Here is a 19,248-nt window from a genome sequence, read left to right as displayed (position 1 = left end):
TGGTTGGAAAACAAGCTCCTTACCACACAGCCACGCCTGCGCGTGTATGTATGTGTTTGTGTCTTTGTGTTTGAAGGGATTAATCGAAAAAATCCCGTCAAGTGGTGTTCCAGAATGGCCGCAGTCTAATACCTGAAATAATTGAAAGACAAAATATATATAATGTAAAAACAAAGTTATAAAAGAACAAACTGAAATGTTTGTTCTAATATTACTCAATATTAGAAACAGTTTTACTCATTTCTTATTCTAATAACAGTTTCACAATTACACCATTATGTACATTAAATACATGTTTTTGTTTCAATATATTCTTTCATTCATATCTCAAAACTAAAAACGAATATGCATTTAACAAAACACGAATGATAGAACTTATTCGTGTAAATTATTCTGCACACACCCACGTTATCAGAATCATATTTGAAATTGCTAAAATAACATATAATGATGCAGAAATAAGAATAATATAGATATATAGATAAGAATATACATTTAAAATATGAAAATAAGATATTGAATATGAAAAAATATAAAATATAAGATATAGCTAAAAAATATAAAATAGTTTACTTTAAATTAGGATTCGCTTAACTTGTTTTACACATTCTTTTAAAGTACATATTCCATTTTATAATATATATATATATATATATATCTTCTTTCATTATTTTACTTGTTTCAGTCTGCTACTCAGAGTTTCACGTTCCCGTTCATCTGGCAGTTGTGATCAAGAATAACCCGACAAACGAGAAACTCTGAGTAGCAGTTTTTGTGATGCTTTTGCAGCTTTAATAGTAAATCACATTACTCTACCTTCGGTCTTCGAGTACTAGTTTTTCCATTTTGTTTTGTATTTATGTGCTTACTCGTATATATATATATATATATAATATATATATATATATATATATATATATATATACACACACAGGATGTTTCATTTGATATCATTTGAAATGTAAATATCATAGAAATAACATAATCAAAGCAAATGAAACTAAACAGGCTTAATGTTGAGCAACATAAGATTTATCCCTCCAAATTTGAATGAGAAATTCAAAGGTATGTGGATTCCATGAACGATTTCACAAATGTTCAATATGCGCACTACCTGAGACACAGCACACATCAAGTCGGTAGTGTAGCTCCTCCCAAACACGCTGCAGCATGTCTTGTGTAACAGTCTCCAGTGCGGTAGTGATATTCTGCTCGAGTTCCTCTAGGTTTGCAGGAAGAGGTGGGGACCAGACCCTTCACATAGCCCCATGTTTGTGCATTCGCTTGTCATCTGCTGTTATGGCCTGAACAAGCTGCAACTTGTAAGGTTTCATTAGCAAGCGTTTCCTCAGGATGCACCAAACTGTCGGTGGAGGAATCTGTGTTTCCAGACTTGATCTTATGGACTTCTTAGGGCTTCGCAAGAGGTTTTGGCGAACCCGCTCGACCGTCTCTTCCGATGTTAGTGGTTGTCCAAATCCTTTTGCCCTGCACAGATAGCCTTCCTCTCTGAAATTTTTGTGCAATGTCCAAATCTGCATTGGCGTTGATGACTTTTTAGAGAACTTTCTCACAAATGCACACTGCACAGTCTTGTTCGACTGTATTTGAGCATACTCCAACACACAAAAGGCCTTCTCTATTCCAGTGAATGCCATTTCTATACCTGAAAAGATAAACATATCGAACATTAAATATAGAATTCTGACCTGTTTTTACACATGCTGTTAAAATTTGAAGTCATTTGAACAAGAACTGGCAAAATATTGCGAAATATCAAATTTTTTGAAACACCCTTTATATATATATATATATATATATATATATATACATACATACATATATATATATACATAATCAGCCGAAATTACTACGATGATCCGGTTCTTGACTGAAGACTGAGGGTTTCGAATGTCCTGTCCGTGTTTATTGTATCGTCTTCTAAGAGTTATACGTTCTTGTCCATGTTGTATTTTTCTACATACCTTAATATATATATATATATATATATATATATATATATATATATATATATACATATATATATATACATATATATATATATATATATATATATACATGTATGTATGTATGTATGTATGTAGTAATAAACAGTCAACAACTGAGGAGGAATTAAACTTCCTTTGGTATTTTGTCCTGTACTTATCTCTATATATTTACGTATTTTTCGCTCGCTTGTGATGACCTGCACTTAATGTGTGTTTTTAGTTATTTATAATTGAACGCCATGCAGCCTCTGTCAACAGTAAGTTTTTACTTTTATATATAATTTCTGAGACTCCGCATTCTATTCTCTGTCTATTTTCTTTCTTTCTCTCTATCCCTCTATAATTCTTTTTCTTACCTCCTTCTTTGTTGTCTCCGTCTATCTTTCTTTGCTTCTCCCTTCTCCTCACGCCCTTCGCTTCTTTCCTTTCTTCTCTCTCTTGTCCCCCTTCCCCTCTGCCTGTTGATCACACATGACTACAAGCCATTTTCCCTATCTTTCTGTCTCTTTTGGGATTGGACGTCCAGCCAGCTGGACGTAATTTCTCTCGCCCTCGATATTTTTTCTTTTCTTCTATTTTTTTTCTCTTCTATTTATTCTATATCCTTTCAAAATTTCTCCCATGCGTTACCCATTACAATTCAGCCCTTAATGTCTATCTTCGTCGTTTGTTTACTATGTACGTTCACTCTCGTGTCGTTTGTTCGTTCGAAGCCCTAACTCTCCATATATTTTATATTTTAAAAATTTCTGGATGCTGATATCTTATGAAATTTTCTTGTCTTATTGTTGAAAGCTCAAAACAGGTAGTTATAAACAGTCGACAATTGCGGAGGAGTTAGACTTCCTTTGGGGTTAAAGGACACAGCAAAGCCTCAAAATAACACAGCGAGTTTTTCATCCAAACAGTTCGACCGAAGATTCTAGAAGCTGACTTACAGCTATAAAAAATTCGACCATAGGCCAGTGATCCGCTAGGCCGTCTAAGGGAATCTATGTTACTTTCCCCCCACTTTCAGTTTTCTTACATAACATGTCTCGAAAAAAGGTACCAACGTTAACATGTAGTATCCAGCAATGTTCATTAATCACTTGCCATGATTTAACTCCTTGCTCTACTTTAATAATATTATCCAATAAATTATGTGCAAAAAGATTCCTAACTGTTATGTTCATTGAACGTTGTTCCATAATTTATTGGATGTACATTTGTAAATATAACGATAGAGTGATCATTATGTACACATGCAACCTAACACATATGGTGAACAGTCAGTGAATGATATATGATTAACTATTACACTACACTTCTCATAAAACATAACCTCTTTAAAATATTTTTTTACAACCAATGTATACATTAATATTAATAAAAGATAAAATTAATAAAGATATCCCAGAAGGAAGGTAATCAGAAAACCTTCACCTCGTGATATGAAGTATTAGAATTAAAAGTGAAAATAAAGTATTTGAAGTAAAACTAAAAATACATTTAAATAAACGAGGTTTATTACAAGCTAAAATTTAAAATTGAACTTCAAAAATTGATAGATTAAAGTATGCTACATATTTTTTGAAACGTAAAATTATATTCCAAATTAGTTTTCGATTTTCTATTGTTGGTAAATATTTGGGGAGCAGTACAGAAATATATATATTTTTTTTTTTTGACAACGACAATGCAAATATGTTTATTATCAACCGTAAGATGAATAATAGTTCTTGCCCTAAAACTCAAACAGCCAAGAGAATTTCTAGTTTCTTTAAGGGATGTTTGCTTTAAAAAAGTAAACCACACAAACAATGAGCTTACCATTTATCTTCCTCCTCCTCCTTCCTACTCACCGTAATACGATAAAATATGTCCAGCTCTTCCACCAACTATTGTCATGGTGAACATCTGAAAAGTGAAACAGAAGTATAACTGTTGCGATCAAAATTACACTAACTGTGCTTCTGTATGCATGCGCATGTGTCTATATATATGTGTGTAGAAGTGAGAAACGTGTGCTTCTCAATAGTTGTCTTAACTTATCTAAATGAAGCATTTTCCATTGCAAGTGCTCGGTAATGAATTCAAAATTAAGTTTGAATCACGGCATACATAAATTTCTATTAAGAAAACAAGACAGAATAGCGAAAGATTCCTCATCATTTGTTGACTGAGGAAGCGTATTAAGCGTACTCAATAGAGAAGGAGTACAATACAGACCTCTGAATGCAAAAAATATTTCCCTATTTTTTATTTTACTAAGCAATTCCGACACATGGCAGACAACGAAGTAAGTTCAACAACGTCTTGTATATTTAACACCCCATCGAGCAATATCGCTATCTTTGGGACTGACTCAAATACTGCTTTTATAATCGAAGCCTGGTAACATATAATTCCCAAAGAAAAGACGAGATGACTTATTTCCTAAATCTTCGACAAAACATTACCTAGACAGACAAAAGGCAGCTTGAATATGGACGGAATGCCTTTAATAAAAGTCCTGACTACATAATCATTTATTCAGACAAAGATGGTTCTCATTTCCGCCTCACTCTCCCCGTATTCAGTAGTCTCTTTCAATGACAACTGGTTCCTCACAAACCAAAGTAGAACTTACTACGAGGTCATATATGCTTCTAGTAGTAACGGCCAAATCTTCAAACTATACACCTTACAGTCTTAAAAATCAAACTATGTATAATGTAGTTTTTGATATGCTATTGCTGAGAAAAGAAGGAGTAGATGATCACAACTTGAATACTTTTGGTCATAAGTCTTGATCGGCGTAAATTTGATGCTAAACAACAAACAACTGATCAACTCTCTCTCTCTCTCTCATGTATGCATGTGTATGTGTGTGGGGTGTGTATATATATATAAAATATACTATTCCGTGATAGTAAGATCAACAAAAAAGTACTCCATCTGGTGAGAGATATTATTTAATAGATACGATACATGTTTTTATGAGCTACTAATAGCACATATTTTGAGAACATATGTTGAGAAATACCTCAAACATATTCATCAGGCACAAACGTCAATGAACTAAAAATTGAATGAGAGAAGAACCACAAAAAGTTTTACCTTTTTTTACTTTTTCGTTTTTCTGTTTTTAATCTTCCACGTTTTCTATATGCTACCTTCTCAACTTTTCATGTTTCTTTTCTCATTCAATTTTTAGTTCATTAAGATATATGGTTTGTGCCTGATGAATATATGTTTTAGGTATTTCTCAACATATGAAACTATCAGTAGCACAAAAAAGATGTATTGTGTCTATTAGATATATATATATATATTCATTTATTTACATACACACACGCACGCGCTCTCTCTCTCACACACACATACACGCTCACACACACACACGTTCATACACACACATGCGCTTGCATTTGGATTTTAAAATAAGACTGAATTTAATATGAATTCTCTTTTATAGCCAGTAATAACAATTTGATTTCAATTATTCTACAAGCTGAGTAAAAGGGAAAATTGAAATACAATACTTTTCTAATACACACACACACACGCACGCACGCACACACACACACACACACACGCACACACATTGGTTTAAAAAAAGCCTCCGCGCATTTTTGACACGACCAATTTGAGGATACCTATTGAATACTTACGATAAAATAAGCATTAATTTTTACATTCTAATGTTTTTATTCTTTCTCTGTAGATTAATTTCTACCACAGTGGCTAAATTCTTCGTATCGATTTTATCCGTATAAAATGAGTTTATATCAGACTCATATGCAACAGAAGCGGCAAGAAATATTCGTTTTGTCTATGGAAATGAAGCTTTAAGTGTCTGGACAAGCCAGCGATGGTTTGATCAGTTTCGCTCGGGAAATACATTTCACGCAGGGACGGCCAAGTTCTGTCAATATTGAGTTTCTTAAACACTCAATTGAAGAAAGTTCAAAGGAAGCTACACGAGAGTTAGCAAAGCAATTCAATTTAAGTCACACTTAAATCATAAAATACCTTCAAGAACTAAGAAAAGTGCCTAAACTTGGTCAGTGGGTTCCTCATCATCTAATTACTTCTCAACTTAATCTATGAATTGCCCTCTGCTCATCATTGATGAGTAGTCTTGCCACCGAACCTTTCTTGAGTAGAATCCACACAAGTGATGAAAAGTTGATTCTCTATAGTCATATCCAATGTAAAAGAATTCATCCCTAAATCAGGACTTCACCCGAAAATGTTATGCTCTGTGTTTGTCGGGATATGAAGGATACTGCTTATCAAGAAATATTAAACCAAAACGAGACAGTTAATCGTAGCTGTGTGGAAAGAAGTTTGTTTCCCAACCACATGGTTCTGGGCTCGGTCCCACTGCGAGGCACCTTGAGCAAGTGTCTTCAACTATAGCCTCGGGTTGTCCAAAGCGCTGCGAGTGGATTTGGTACATGGAAACTGAAAGAAGCACGTCGTATGTATATGTGGGGTATTGGGTGTGTATGTGTCTATCCCCTACCACTGATTAACAATTGACGTTGGTGTGCTAATATGCCTCTGTAACTTTGCGGTTCGGTAAAAGAAACCGATAGAATAAGTACCAGGCTTACAAATGAATAACTACTAGAGTCGATTCGTTCGGCTTAAATACTTCAAGGCAGTGCATCAGTATGGCCGCAGTCTAATTACTGAAACAAGTAAAAGATAAAAGTTGAAAGATAGAAGACCAGTGGTGATTGTTGCGCGAATGCATATTACTTTAGAAGACAAGCGTATGTTTTATTTCTGTTTATATGTGTCTGTGTGAATGTGTTCCAAATGTATGTCATTGTGTGCTAGAACTTCAAATAGACTATTCCTGGAATATTTTGTAAATTTTCGTTTAACCACTAATCGACTGTATTTGGAGATTCTTGTTGAATCACAGCACTTTAAAGCTTTTATGAAAATCTATTGTTACCCTCTGCACTTCTGGTAACACTGTGTAACACGATTTTTGTCTTTAGGTAGCAACTGTTTGTTCCTATTATTCGAAAGCATGAAAAATGGTGAATATTTCCTTCAAACTTTGCTTTTCTTATGATAGATATTTATTCAAGCCCCAACGAAACCCTCTCAATACATAGCTACGATGCTTCCCGTACTCCTGCCTATTATCAGAAGTGCACTTATTGTCGGCCCCTAAAGGACATGCTCAAGTGATTAAGCTCAAGCAACTGACAAGCAAATCTGTGGTATTGAGCAGAATATTTGCTATAACGATATTTCTGCTTCGGCAACTTATCGCTGAAATGCTGTGGAAAATAGGTCAGTTTCAAATAATTGATGTCGAAATCACAAAGGCAAAGTCTGAAGGGAATAGTAGTCATTTCCTTTGATTTCTAGATAAAAACAAGTAGTCAATAACACTTACAATAATAATAATAATAATAATAATAATAATAATAATAATAATAATAATAACGGTAAAACGATCAGCCACCTTTTATATATGGATGACCTAAAACTATACGTTGCAAATGACAAACAGCTGGAAACACTATTAAAGACAGTTCATGGATTTACCAAAGAAATAGATATGAAATTTGGATTAGAAAAATGCGCCAAAGTAACCATGAAAAGAGGAAAACTAGTTAAGAGTAGCAACATCACACTAGATAAAACCAATGAAATAAAAGAATTAGACCAAAGCCAAACTTACAAATACTTAGGAATCCATGAACTAGATAAGACACAACACACACAAATGAAAGAGAAAATAAAAAAAGAATATTATAGACGAGTTAGATCAATACTAAAAACAGAGCTGAATGCTAAAAACAATATAATAGGTATTAACACTTTAGCTGTCCCAGTTATAAGTTACAGCTACAATATCCTTAACTGGACACTAAATGAACTGACCAAAATAGATAGGAAAACAAGAGAAATAATGACAGGATCTAGGATGCATCACCCAAAATCTGACATAGAAAGACTATATATACAACGTATAGAAGGTGGTAGAGGCCTTATACAGCTAGAAAACTACTATAAAATAACCACCTGCAAAAATATCTACTTCAGAAGGAAGGAAAACTGATACAAATAGCGGCAAAACACGAGCAAAACAAAAAACTGTTCTCAGTATTTAAGAAAGCTGACAAATACAAACAAGAAATCATACCACCTAATAAATATGAAGAAGAAGAAGAAGAAGAAGAAGAAGAAGAAGAAGAAGAAGAAGAAGAAGAAGAAGAAACAACAAAAGCTATAAAACAAATGAAATCCAAACTAAAACTAGAACAGCAAAGAACCATGATAAAACGATGGCAAGAAAAGCCCCTTCATGGTAAATACTGGACTAAACTAAATGCAAAAGAAATAGACAAAGAAAAAATCCCAGCAATGGTTGAGAAGCTCAGGATTCAAAGCAGAGACAGAGGGATATTTAATTGCAGCACAAGACCAAAGCCTCCCCACCAGAAATTACCAAAAACATGTAATGAAAAGAAATATAACAAGTAACTGCAGAACATGTGGAGATGGACAAGAAACAATAAATCATATTATCTCTGACTGCCCAGTCCTGGCTAAGAAGGAATATATTCACAGACATGACAGAGTTGGAACCTATATACACTGGAAGCTGTGTCAACATTATGGAATAACAACAGAAAAAAGATGGTATAGGCACACACCAGAAAAGGTCACAGAAAACGAGAAAGCAACCATACTCTGAGATATGCCGATACACACAGATAGAGAAATTAAGGCAAACAGACCAGATATAGTTGTCAGAGATCATGAAGGAAAAAAATGCTTTCTAATTGATGTATCAATACCGGCAGATGACAACGTTTCTCTAAAAGAAATGGAGAAACTTTCAAAATACAAAGACCTGGAAATAGAGGTAACCAGAATGTGGAATCTAAAAACAGAAACAATTTCTATCATAGTAGGTGCATTAGGCATGATAAAAAAATATTCAGACAAATACATAATAAAAACACCAGGACTTACAAACACATATAACATACAGAAAATTGCACTGCTAGGCACTGCACACATCCTACACAGAACACTTTCCATACAATAACCATCAGAACATCACAACAAATCACAGCACATACCTATTTCTTTATTACCCACAAGGGGCTAAACACAGAGGGGACAAACAAGGACAGACATAGGTATTAAGTCGATTACATCGACCCCAGTGCGTAACTGGTACTTAATTTATCGACCCCGAAAGGATGAAAGGCAAAGTCGACCTCGGCGGAATTTGAACTCACAACGTAACGCAGACGTTGTGAGTTCAAATTCCGCCGAGGTCGACTTTGCCTTTCATCCTTTCGGGGTCGATAAATTAAGTACCAGTTACGCACTGGGGTCGATGTAATCGACTTAAGCACATACCCAAGGCACACAGAGCTGCACTCGGTAGTGAAGTGAAAGCACGATATAAAAAATATACTACTGAATAATAATAATAATAATAATAATAATAATAATAATAATAATAATAATAATAATAATAATAATAATGATAAGTAGCGGGACCCGTGAATATTTCACGGGAATTAATGGTAAACCCATTGGGTTATGTCTGAAAACGTTATCCAAAAATCCTGAAAGCGTAGTCTGTATGGAAAGATAGTCGCTCATCTGCTACTGATTGATAACTGAAAGAAATTGGAATACGATGATAAGTTAATGCACTTTACATACACACTTTATGCAGTTTTATAGATTTAATACACAGCACTCATAAAATAACTCTTATTTTTCTATTTTTCCCATAAGCAAAAAAATATCGCCGTACATATGATACAACCTTTACTTATATTGCGCATATCTGCCACGTAAATAAACGTGAATATTTCACGGAATTGCACTTATGTGCATGCGTTAAGTGATAGGTGATATAAAAGAATTAGTTCAATTATAAAAAAAATACACTTTTCACTATTCACTCACCAGCGCCACCTACCACCACCACCATCATCATCATCATCATCATCATCATCATCATCTCTCTCTCTCTCACCCTGCTCACTGCCTTTAACCTCATCATCACAATATCACCCTTATGTTAACATTATATTTTCAACTCTGCTCCTCTATGTCACTACCTTCAACTAACTTTTTTAACCATGTAATATTACATTCCCTCTACCTCACGTCTTGGGCGTGTCTCTCTCCCGCTTTTTATGTCTCCCTCTGTTCGGTCACCCTTTCCTTCTCTAATCACGTGAAAGCGTTACCGACGAGCCAAGTAACAAGCAGAATTATTATAAGATTGTGTTATACAGTGATAACAGGTACAAAAGAAAATCTTTAGCCTGAGTATAAGAGCTGGCTACATGCATGCATGAATGGATGCATGCACTCTTCTATTTTTAATTATTTGTAGTTTTCCTATCGGGAAGAAGGTGGTTTCTGACCAAAAATACAAAGCTCCATCGTTGTTATATGTTGAACTTGCGAAAAGTTTTGCATATTTTTACTGCTACGCTTAAGATTGTATTTGTAAATGTGCGCGTTGGCTGTTTCACTTTTTTCTTCTTTTTTTTTCTTTCTTTTTGGAAACCCTAACTTGTTCTAACTGTCTCTTAGGCATTTTCTAACAAAACCAAGAGCAACAATTATATTGATATAAATGTGATAGTTGTTATAGCATCAGATGGGTAGCTGATCTCTATGCCGGTAGGTACTTTCCTTGCCTGTTCCAAACAACGATATTCGACCTCTTTTGTTTGCACTTTACTCTTTTACTTGTTTCAGTCATTTGACTGCGGCCATGCTGGAGCATCGCCTTTAGTCGAGCAAATCGACCCCACGACTTATTCTTCGTAAGCATAGTACTTATTCTATTGCCGAACCACTAGGTTACGGTGACGTAAACACACCACCATCGGTTGTCAAGCGATGTTGCGGGGACAAACACAGACACATATATATATACATATATACGACAGGCTTCTTTCAGTTTCCGTCTACCAAATGCACTCACAAGGCTTTGGTCGACCCGAGGCTATAGTAGAAGACACTTGCCCAAGGTGCCACACAGTGTGGATGAACCCGGAACTATGTGGTTCGTAAACAAGCTACTTACCACACAGCCACTCCTACGCCTACAATTCTACTTTGTAGAATTTTTTATTAGAATGTTCCGCCAACATTCCTTGTGTTGATGTTTATGCATGTACTCAATAACTGGGGGATTCTCTATATTTATCTCAGGACAGTCATTTTCGCCATGTCGCCTCGCATTGAGTGATAATACCTTGATGATATTTGTGAGCTGCTACCCCTTACATGTGTTATGTCTACAAAGATATGACAAATCGACGTTTTCGGTTGCATCTTCGGGCTCCAAAGACTTCACTGTCCCTTTTGTTCGTTAAATATTTTTAGCAGCTTCCTCTTATTGGATCGTAAACGCATAGTCTTCAAAATGTGATGTAGCAGTCTCCGGTCCGCAGTGGGGTGCGTAGCCAGGTTCTAAAGTTAGGGGGAGCGAGCGCATAAAAAAGGCGCCATGACACATGCCAAATAATTTTTAACTCGTTGATATATTTTTTTTTTATAAAAGGCACCAATTTTTTAAAATGTATTCGGCGTGGAGTGGTCGCTCTCCTTGCTTCCCTATTAATTACACCACTCATGTCGGTATTAGTGTCATGTTCGAGTCTTCGGGAAACATACTTATACATTCTTTTTTTTTTTTTTTTGTAGGTTGAGTGTTTCACATCCAGATTTTCTCTGAGTTATGCAAGTCCAGTTGTTTTAATAGAGCTCACTGTCAACTTGTGGGATGGTATTCTCTTTGTATATCAGTATTAGGTTTATATATTTACTATTGCTACTGTTGTTTAGCAGATGCTGTCTGAGTGATACTATATGACATATGAAATTTGTCTGTACTAATATCAAGCCTCTAACTCTTTCATCTCTTTTTATGTAGAGCCTACTGAAATCATGGTTTCTGTGAATGTTTTCTGTCGATGTCAGGATCTTTCAGAGTTTAATGTCTACAGAATGAATTTCCTCTAAAGACTACTCACAGGGCCGGTCCCAGGAATTTTTCGAAGGGAATACAATTCCTGGAGAAAAGGGCGTAGTAACATTACTTAGAAGAGCGTACTTCTTTTTTTCAGAGGGACACGTTCCCCTTACCCCACCCCACCCCACGGTCCTCATCTGACTCAAGCATCCGAAATATTAGTATTAGCACTGGTACTTCAAATACTTTGAGGGATATTGTCGTGTCGTAAGGTTGTCTTTTTTCTCTAATTCTCGAGTAATATTCCCGGGTCACTCTTAATTCACAGCACCTTCCTATGATATATTTTCATCAATACCTAGTTTTTTGTAGTGTTCTTTGTGTGGAACAGGAAAGATAGAGAAACCGTCGATGTACATGTTTTGAGTTTGGGTGATTGATTGTCCAAGTTCAGCAATCAAATACGAACACTACTTTTGGCCAAATTCTAGTCATGTCACCAGAAACAGTCGTTATTAACCCTGTTTTTCTTTTTCTTCTTTTTCTTTTTGGCATTGTCAACACTTTTAACATAAATCTTCAAGTTATACACAAAAAAATTATGGATTACATTGGCATCTCTAGCAGTTGCAAACCCTAGCATGTAGCCACTGGATTTTTGTAAACGAAATATGTATGTATGTATGTATGTTTACTCTGCCACAGGATCTTCATGACGCCGTCATCATAACCCTGTACAAGAACAAGGGTGAAAAGTCTGACTGCTCCAACTACCGGGGAAACACCCTACTCTCCATTGCCGGCAAAGTACTTGCCAAGATCCTGCTCAATAGGCTAGTACCAACCATCGCTGAAGAAAACCTCCCCGTGAGCCAGTGTGGCTTCAGAGACAACAGATATGGTGTTCGTCCTTCGCCAACTCCAGGAGTGCCGAGAACAAAACAGGGGACTCTATGCTATTTTTGTCGACCTCACAAAGGCATTTGACACAGTGAGCAGGACAGGACTATAGCTCATCCTGGAACGACTTGGCTGTCCCACCAAGTTTCTACATATGGTGATCCAGCTGCACGAGAATCAGTGTGGTCAGATCAGACTCAATGGTGACCTGTCGGAGCCTTTCTCCATCTCCAACGGCGTGAAGCAGGGTTGTGTCCTGGCACTGGCTCTCTTCAGCATGATGATCAAGCATGCAACTGAAGATATGGAGGATGAGGATGGGGTGTATGTTAGGTATCGTCTGGATGGCAGCCTCTTCAATCTACGGCGCCTCGAAGTCCACACCAAAACCCAGGAGAGGCTGATCCGAGACCTTCTCTTCGCAGACGACGATGTCCTTGTCGCCCACACAGAGCGAGCTCTGCAGCGCATCACGTCCTGCTTTGCCGACGCCTCGCGGCTCTTTGGCCTGGAGGTCAGCCTCAAGAAGACGGAAGTACTTCACTAACCTACACCCCAAGAGGATTACAGCCCACTCCACATCACTATCTGCAGTACCGAACTGAAATCAACTCAGCAGTATACATACCTGGGCTGCATCATCTCATTCGATGCAAGGATCGACAAAGAAATTAAAAAAGACTCTCTAAGGCAGGTCCTTTGGCAGATTGTACAAACGTGTTTGGCACAATAATAACCTGAAGAACAAAACAAAGATCAGTGTCTACAAGGCCGTGGTTCTCACCAATCTTCTCTGTGGCTCAGAGACCTGGATCACTTACCGCAGTCACATCCGTCTCCTCGAGCGCTTCCACCAATGATGTCTCCGCACCATCCTCAACATACACGGGTGTGACTTCGTCACAAACATTGAAGTCTTGGAGCGGGCCGAGATACCCAGCATTGAAGCCATGCTACTGAAGTTCCACCTCCGATGGGCAGGGCATGTCTCCAGAATGGAGAACCATCGCCTTCCTAAGATTACCCTGTTTGGCGAACTCTCCACCAGCCACAGAGTGAGAGGAGCTCCGAGGAAGCGCTACAAAAACTGCCCCAAGAAGTCTCTCACAGCTCGTCATATTAACCACCAATGCTGGTCAGACCTGGCTGCGGACCGTGATGTCTGGCGCCACACGATCTTCAACGCAGTCAGCAAGTTTGAGGAACAAAGAAGAGACGCGCTTAAAGACAAGAGACGCAGGAGGAAGGCGCGAGCCACCTCTGACACCACACCGGATGTTACCTTCGTCTGTGTACACTGCTCACTGACCTGCCTTTCCTATATCGGACTTGTCAGTCATGAGCGTACATGCACGCAACGTGGACAGCCTTCCTGGTCTTCGTTTGCGAAACCGAGCCATGATGAAGATATGGTGTATGTATGTATGTGTGTGTGTGTGTGTGTGTGTGTGTGTGTGTGTGCGTGCGTGTGTGTGTTTGCGCGTATATGTTCTGATATAGCTTGACAAAAACATTTGGATTTTGGCTGAAGTTAGCCGCGAAAACTTGACAAAAAAATCAAACGTTTCTATTTGGGAGTCACTTTTGCATAGATAAATATCTAATAGTCAAGTGATTACATAAATTCTTAAGATTATATAATTTCCTAAGATATATGTTGAAGTTGGTATCTATAGCAATCATAAACTTAACATAAAGTGACGCAGTCGGAAAAATTGATATTATTTTCCCTGGGATTTTTTTTACGTTTACACCGATAGGCATTACTACAGCAACATGGCAGAAGCTAATTTTCAGACCCCAATTTACGGTAAAGTTAATGTGTTTGAAATTGTTTGTTGTTATTTCATAAAAGGAAAATGATTTATTGTAAATGGCTACTATCGTCGTAACAATGTAGTTTGGATCCCGTGAATAATTCATTTTCTGAAATTTATTATCAAAGAACTATCAAGTATGACTGTTCTACTATTTAAACAGGATCTAAGCAACCCTGTATATACTTATGACAGACAGAAGAATTGGGTTTCACTCGGGGGTAAATATTTCGTAAAGGACCCGTTCGTACCTCGGTGGGAAATAATTTTTTTCCACGTGTTTTTTCGAGTGTATCCAACGCATTTGACATCTTAAATCTGCCGCAAGCCACTTTTTTCTGGAAAAGAAAGGGGGAGGGGGAGGGGTTTTGTTTCGCGGGTTTTTGTTTTTCTTTTCCTGGTTATTTCACATACCTTCAACGAATGTCACATCGAAATCATGCGTAAACAACTCCTTTCCCTAGAAAAAGAAAAGATTTGGCTGCTATTTCTAGCACGCCCTAGTACTACGTGACAGCTATTTGCGGTAAAAGACCCGCCGATATTTCTCTGTGAGAACATTTTTTTACCTCTCCCCTCACTTTCTTTTCTGGAACAAAGTGGCTTGAGGCGGGTTTGGAGATCAGATATGTTAAATGCACTCGAATAAAACTGGGGGAAAATATTTCACACCGAGGTACGAAATATTTACCTTTTTTGGCACCAGGCATTGTTACAACGGTAAACGCTAGACAGGACAGTTGACTAAATGAAGAGAGAATGATAGAGATGTGTCGTCGTGTAAAATGTCCTTAGAAACGTTAGCACGCCGAGCGAAATGCGTAGCCGTATTTCGTCTGCCGTTACGTTCTGAGTTCAAATTCCGCCGAGGTCGACTTTGCCTTTCATCCTTTCGGGGTCGATTAAATAAGTACTAGTTACGCACGGGAGTCGATGTAATCGACTTAATCCCTTCCCCAACATTTGAGGCCTTGTGCCTCCAGTGGAAAGGACTATCTCGTACGCAACGAACGCGCAATAGAAAGGACTATCTCGTACGCAACGAATGCGCAAACACACACACTCACAGACAGACATACACTCTCATATACAACCTGTGACGTCGTTGTCGTCGTATTATAAAAATGTATGTCACTATAGTTGACTATAGAAAGATTATTTTCGAGAAAATGTTATATTGTTTCAATCCAAATGAAAACAAAAATTACATGTTGACATTCTCGTAGTTGTAAAATTTGATTTGGTGGAGCCGTTTGAGAATGCATGAGACAGACACAAACACAGAGACAAAGAATTTTATACATATAGTTATTCCCTTTACGTTCCGACTTAATCTCACCTTTTCTAAAATTTACTTCCGTGATGTATAAAGCAAAGTACTAGTACTTTAAATCTTTAAAGCCCTTGCACAAAATTTTGTGAACTTGTGCCTATTTAACTTAGCAACTATTAATTAGTCAGTCAGTGCTTAAATTTGAATTTTTTAAATGCGCGATGCGTCACAATATGATAAGTAAAATATGGGTGACTGATTGTGGGTATTAATTTTGGATCAGTATATTTTTATTTTACATAGTTTTTCTAGTGAAAGCTGAACATTTGCTAAAACACAGATATTTGTTGCCTTAAATTCCATCCAAAACAATAACAAGTTTGGTGATTGTGTATGTATCGTTTCGTTAAAGTAAATGAAAGTAATTCTTTGTTTTGATGATAGTATAAAAGAGAAATTAATCTAATATGTATGTTACCTAAAAGCATATTGTTTACATTGGTTTATGCGCGCAAAAACGATATCACTTCTTCATGCTGCCCGCTAGACCGGAAAAAAATAGGAAAACTGTTTTCCAAATTAAATACGTTGAAGCATTTTGTCTAACTATTATTTTGAAACTGGAATTCCTACATACGTGTGTAGCGCCCCCCCCCCGATTTTGTTTCCTCATAACTTCCAGAAAAATGGATATTTCGTAATGAAATTTTCAACAAATACGCTTCAGATGGTGTAGATTCCGATTATATCGGAATTTGTCGTGAGAAGATTTTCTGGGGGTGGGAAGAGAAGATTTGGAAAATTCACGCAAGTTGGCTTTGTTTCCTCATAACTTTCAGAAAAATGGATTCTTTAATGAAATTTTCTACAAATACTTTTCGGGGTGTGTAAATTACGATTATATCGTAATTTGGGTGATGCTTTATGGTCTTAATCTTGTCATTTTTTCCAGTTGATTGTTCGGCAATTTCCGTAAAGAATTTAGTTTCACTTTTATATCCTGTTGAAGTCGGTGAGGGAGGCGAAAGGTGACACGCGCTACCACATACACATACACTCTTGCACAATGTATGTATGTATGTATGCACGTATGTACGTACGTACGTATGTATGTATGTAGAAGATAATGTGTGTGTGTGTTTGCGTGTGCGTGCGAGCGTGTTCAGCTTTATATATTTGTATTTACTCACACACTCACATCATTGACATGAAAGTCAATGTGTGTGTGTGCGTGCGCGCTAGTGCGTATTTCACTCTTCACTCCACCCCACACGACTTCTAAGCAAATGTTGCCTTTAACAGGACATGAAAATAAAGGTAAATAAATAAAAATTCTTTACGACGGAAATTGCCGAAGATTTAGACCATCAACGAAACATTGCCGGAATTTGATGTGTTAAAGAAAAATAGTGAGCACGTACACACACATACTGACACATGGCATTTTATTTTTTTGTTCAAAATTTCAAGTTTCATTTTGTAGATATATGTGACGTGTGTCAGTATGTATGTGTATGAGCCCACCATTTTTTTTTTTTTTTCAAATTTAATTCCGATATAATGGTAATGTACACATTCAGAAAATTAGAAAATTTTATTTAAAAATTGCCCATATTCCTGAAAGTTATGAGAAAAGAAAGTCGGCTTGTGTAAAGTTTTCAAAACTCCTCACCACATCATGTCGATACCCAGGTCCCTCACTGACTTAGGCTCTGGGATTGAAATTCCCTGTGGACCGGTGTACCCTGTAGATTTAATATTCAGTTTTGGATGCTGGTAGCACAGAGCCTGGAATTTTTCAGCATTAAACTGCATGTTATTATCCTCAGCCCATCTGTAATCATAAAATTTTCTTTTAATCACAACTACATCTTTACTTTTAACCAAAATTTCAAGTTTCATTTTGTAGATATATGTGACATGTGTCAGTATTTTTTTTTTTTTTTCAAATTTAATTCCGATATAATGGTAATCTACACATTCTGAAAATTAGAAAATTTCATTTAAAAATTGCCCATATTTCTAAAAGTTACGAGTAAAGAAAGCCATCTTGTGTAAAGTTTTCAGAAATTTTTCAGTATTCAGAATCTACACCATCTGGAGTATATTTGTAGAAAATTTCATTTAAAATTATCCATTTTCTGGAAGTTATGAGGCAACAAAGTTGGTTTGAGGCAGGGGACATACATGTGTAGGAATGCTTTGGAATCTTCTACACATGTAAGTGAAAAATGGTTTGCTGACTGAGTTTTTCCAAGAATTTCATTTTTTTCTTCAAAATAAGAAAAACTTTTTACCATGCATAATGAACTTAAGCTGTTTGAGCCAATGAAAGATTTTTCGAGTGATCACAACAGCCAGATTTCCCTGGAATCACATTCAATGAAAGAATATATTTGATAATGTAGTTCTAGATATTATTAAAAGAGACAGGATTGTCACGGTTAAAATTTCTTTGTTCAAACCATCCTGGATTAAGCAGTTACAGCTTAAGCCTTTTCACAAATGAATGAGGAAACCTCATTGTAGTTGCTCCAAATTCTAGAAATAACAGCCATCTCTCTTGCAAATCACACTTTCCTATTTTTAAAACAGTACATTAGATAAAGTAATCCTAGATACACTGTTACCTATGATCAAGGTTGAAATGGAGTTACAGCTACAAAATATAGCTGCCATTTCTCTATCAGATCACACCCTACCATTTTAAAAAAACAGAACATGATAGTATCTATTTTTCATGGCCCCTGAAATTATGCTTAAAAAAGCATGATCTGAAACAATTTTTCAACATTTTTGTACAAGCCATAAGGTGTTTTGTGTCAAGGTGTAATGCAAAATGGCAGTTGTACAACAAAAAGCTAACAGTTACATTAAATGCTTGGTTTGCTATATAGTTAAGAAGTTCACTTAGCATGAACATGGAACTAGGTTTGATTGTACTGCATGCTACCACAAACAACTATCTTCTCTACTGGTCTCAGAGTGATCCATCATCATCATCATCATCGTTTAACGTCCGTTTTCCATGCTAGCATGGGTTGGACGGTCTGACCAGGGTCTGGGAAGCCAAGAGGCTGCACCAGGCTGCAGTCTGATCTAGCAGTGTTTCTACAGCTGGATGCCCTTCCTAACGCCAACCACTCCATAAGTGTAGTGGGTGCTTTTTACATGCCACCGGCACAGGTGCCAGGTGTGGCTGGCAACGGCCACGATCGGTTGGTGCTTTTTATGCACGGAAGCCAGTCAAGGCAGCGCTGGCATCAGCCATGTTCGGATGGTGCTTTT

At 36.9% G+C, this 19,248-nt stretch overlaps 2 protein-coding genes across 5 annotated transcripts in view; one reads left to right on the top strand and one right to left on the bottom strand.

Moving 5' to 3' along the window:
• Nucleotides 1-47: 47 nt before the first annotated feature.
• LOC115210815 lies at nt 48-19,024 on the bottom strand. Of its 3 annotated transcripts, none has more exons than XR_003881448.2 (2): nt 3,822-4,905; nt 48-1,666 (listed from the first exon to the last, which is right to left on the bottom strand). XR_003881448.2 is itself a non-coding variant. In XM_036502099.1 (2 exons), the coding sequence occupies exons 1-2, from the start codon at nt 18,637-18,639 to the stop codon at nt 1,257-1,259; spliced, it is 459 nt and encodes a 152-aa protein (XP_036357992.1). In that variant the 5' UTR covers nt 18,640-19,024; the 3' UTR covers nt 52-1,256. The 3 variants fall into 3 exon arrangements, 2 of the variants coding, with proteins under 2 accessions (XP_036357992.1, XP_029635422.1); XM_036502099.1 differs by lacking the exon at nt 3,822-4,905 and adding an exon at nt 18,591-19,024 and having other exon boundaries at nt 52-1,666; XM_029779562.2 differs by having other exon boundaries at nt 53-1,666; nt 3,854-4,905.
• The window catches only part of LOC115210957, a 36,425-nt gene continuing 31,698 nt past the window's right edge, over nt 14,522-19,248 (top strand). For both annotated transcript variants that reach the window (XM_029779762.2, XM_036502100.1), the window contains exon 1: nt 14,522-14,680. In XM_029779762.2, the coding sequence (XP_029635622.1) occupies nt 14,647-14,680 (34 nt within the window). In that variant the 5' untranslated portion in view covers nt 14,522-14,646. The remainder of the gene's footprint in view (nt 14,681-19,248) is intronic.

The sequence above is a fragment of the Octopus sinensis genome, linkage group LG4, assembly GCF_006345805.1.
Source record: "Octopus sinensis linkage group LG4, ASM634580v1, whole genome shotgun sequence".
Lineage (NCBI taxonomy): Eukaryota > Metazoa > Mollusca > Cephalopoda > Octopoda > Octopodidae > Octopus > Octopus sinensis.
Note: the sequence above shows the minus strand (reverse complement) of the source record. Positions and strands in the feature narration are given on the sequence as shown.

Excerpts from the sequence above, each read along its gene's own strand:
- LOC115210815 (XM_029779562.2), bottom strand. The coding sequence starts at position 3,908 with ATGTTCACCATGACAATAGTTGGTGGAAGAGCTGGACATATTTTATCG. Across the intron at positions 1,667-3,853 it reads ACATATTTTATCGTATTACG|GTATAGAAATGGCATTCACT; the intron begins GTGAGTAGGAAG and ends TTATCTTTTCAG.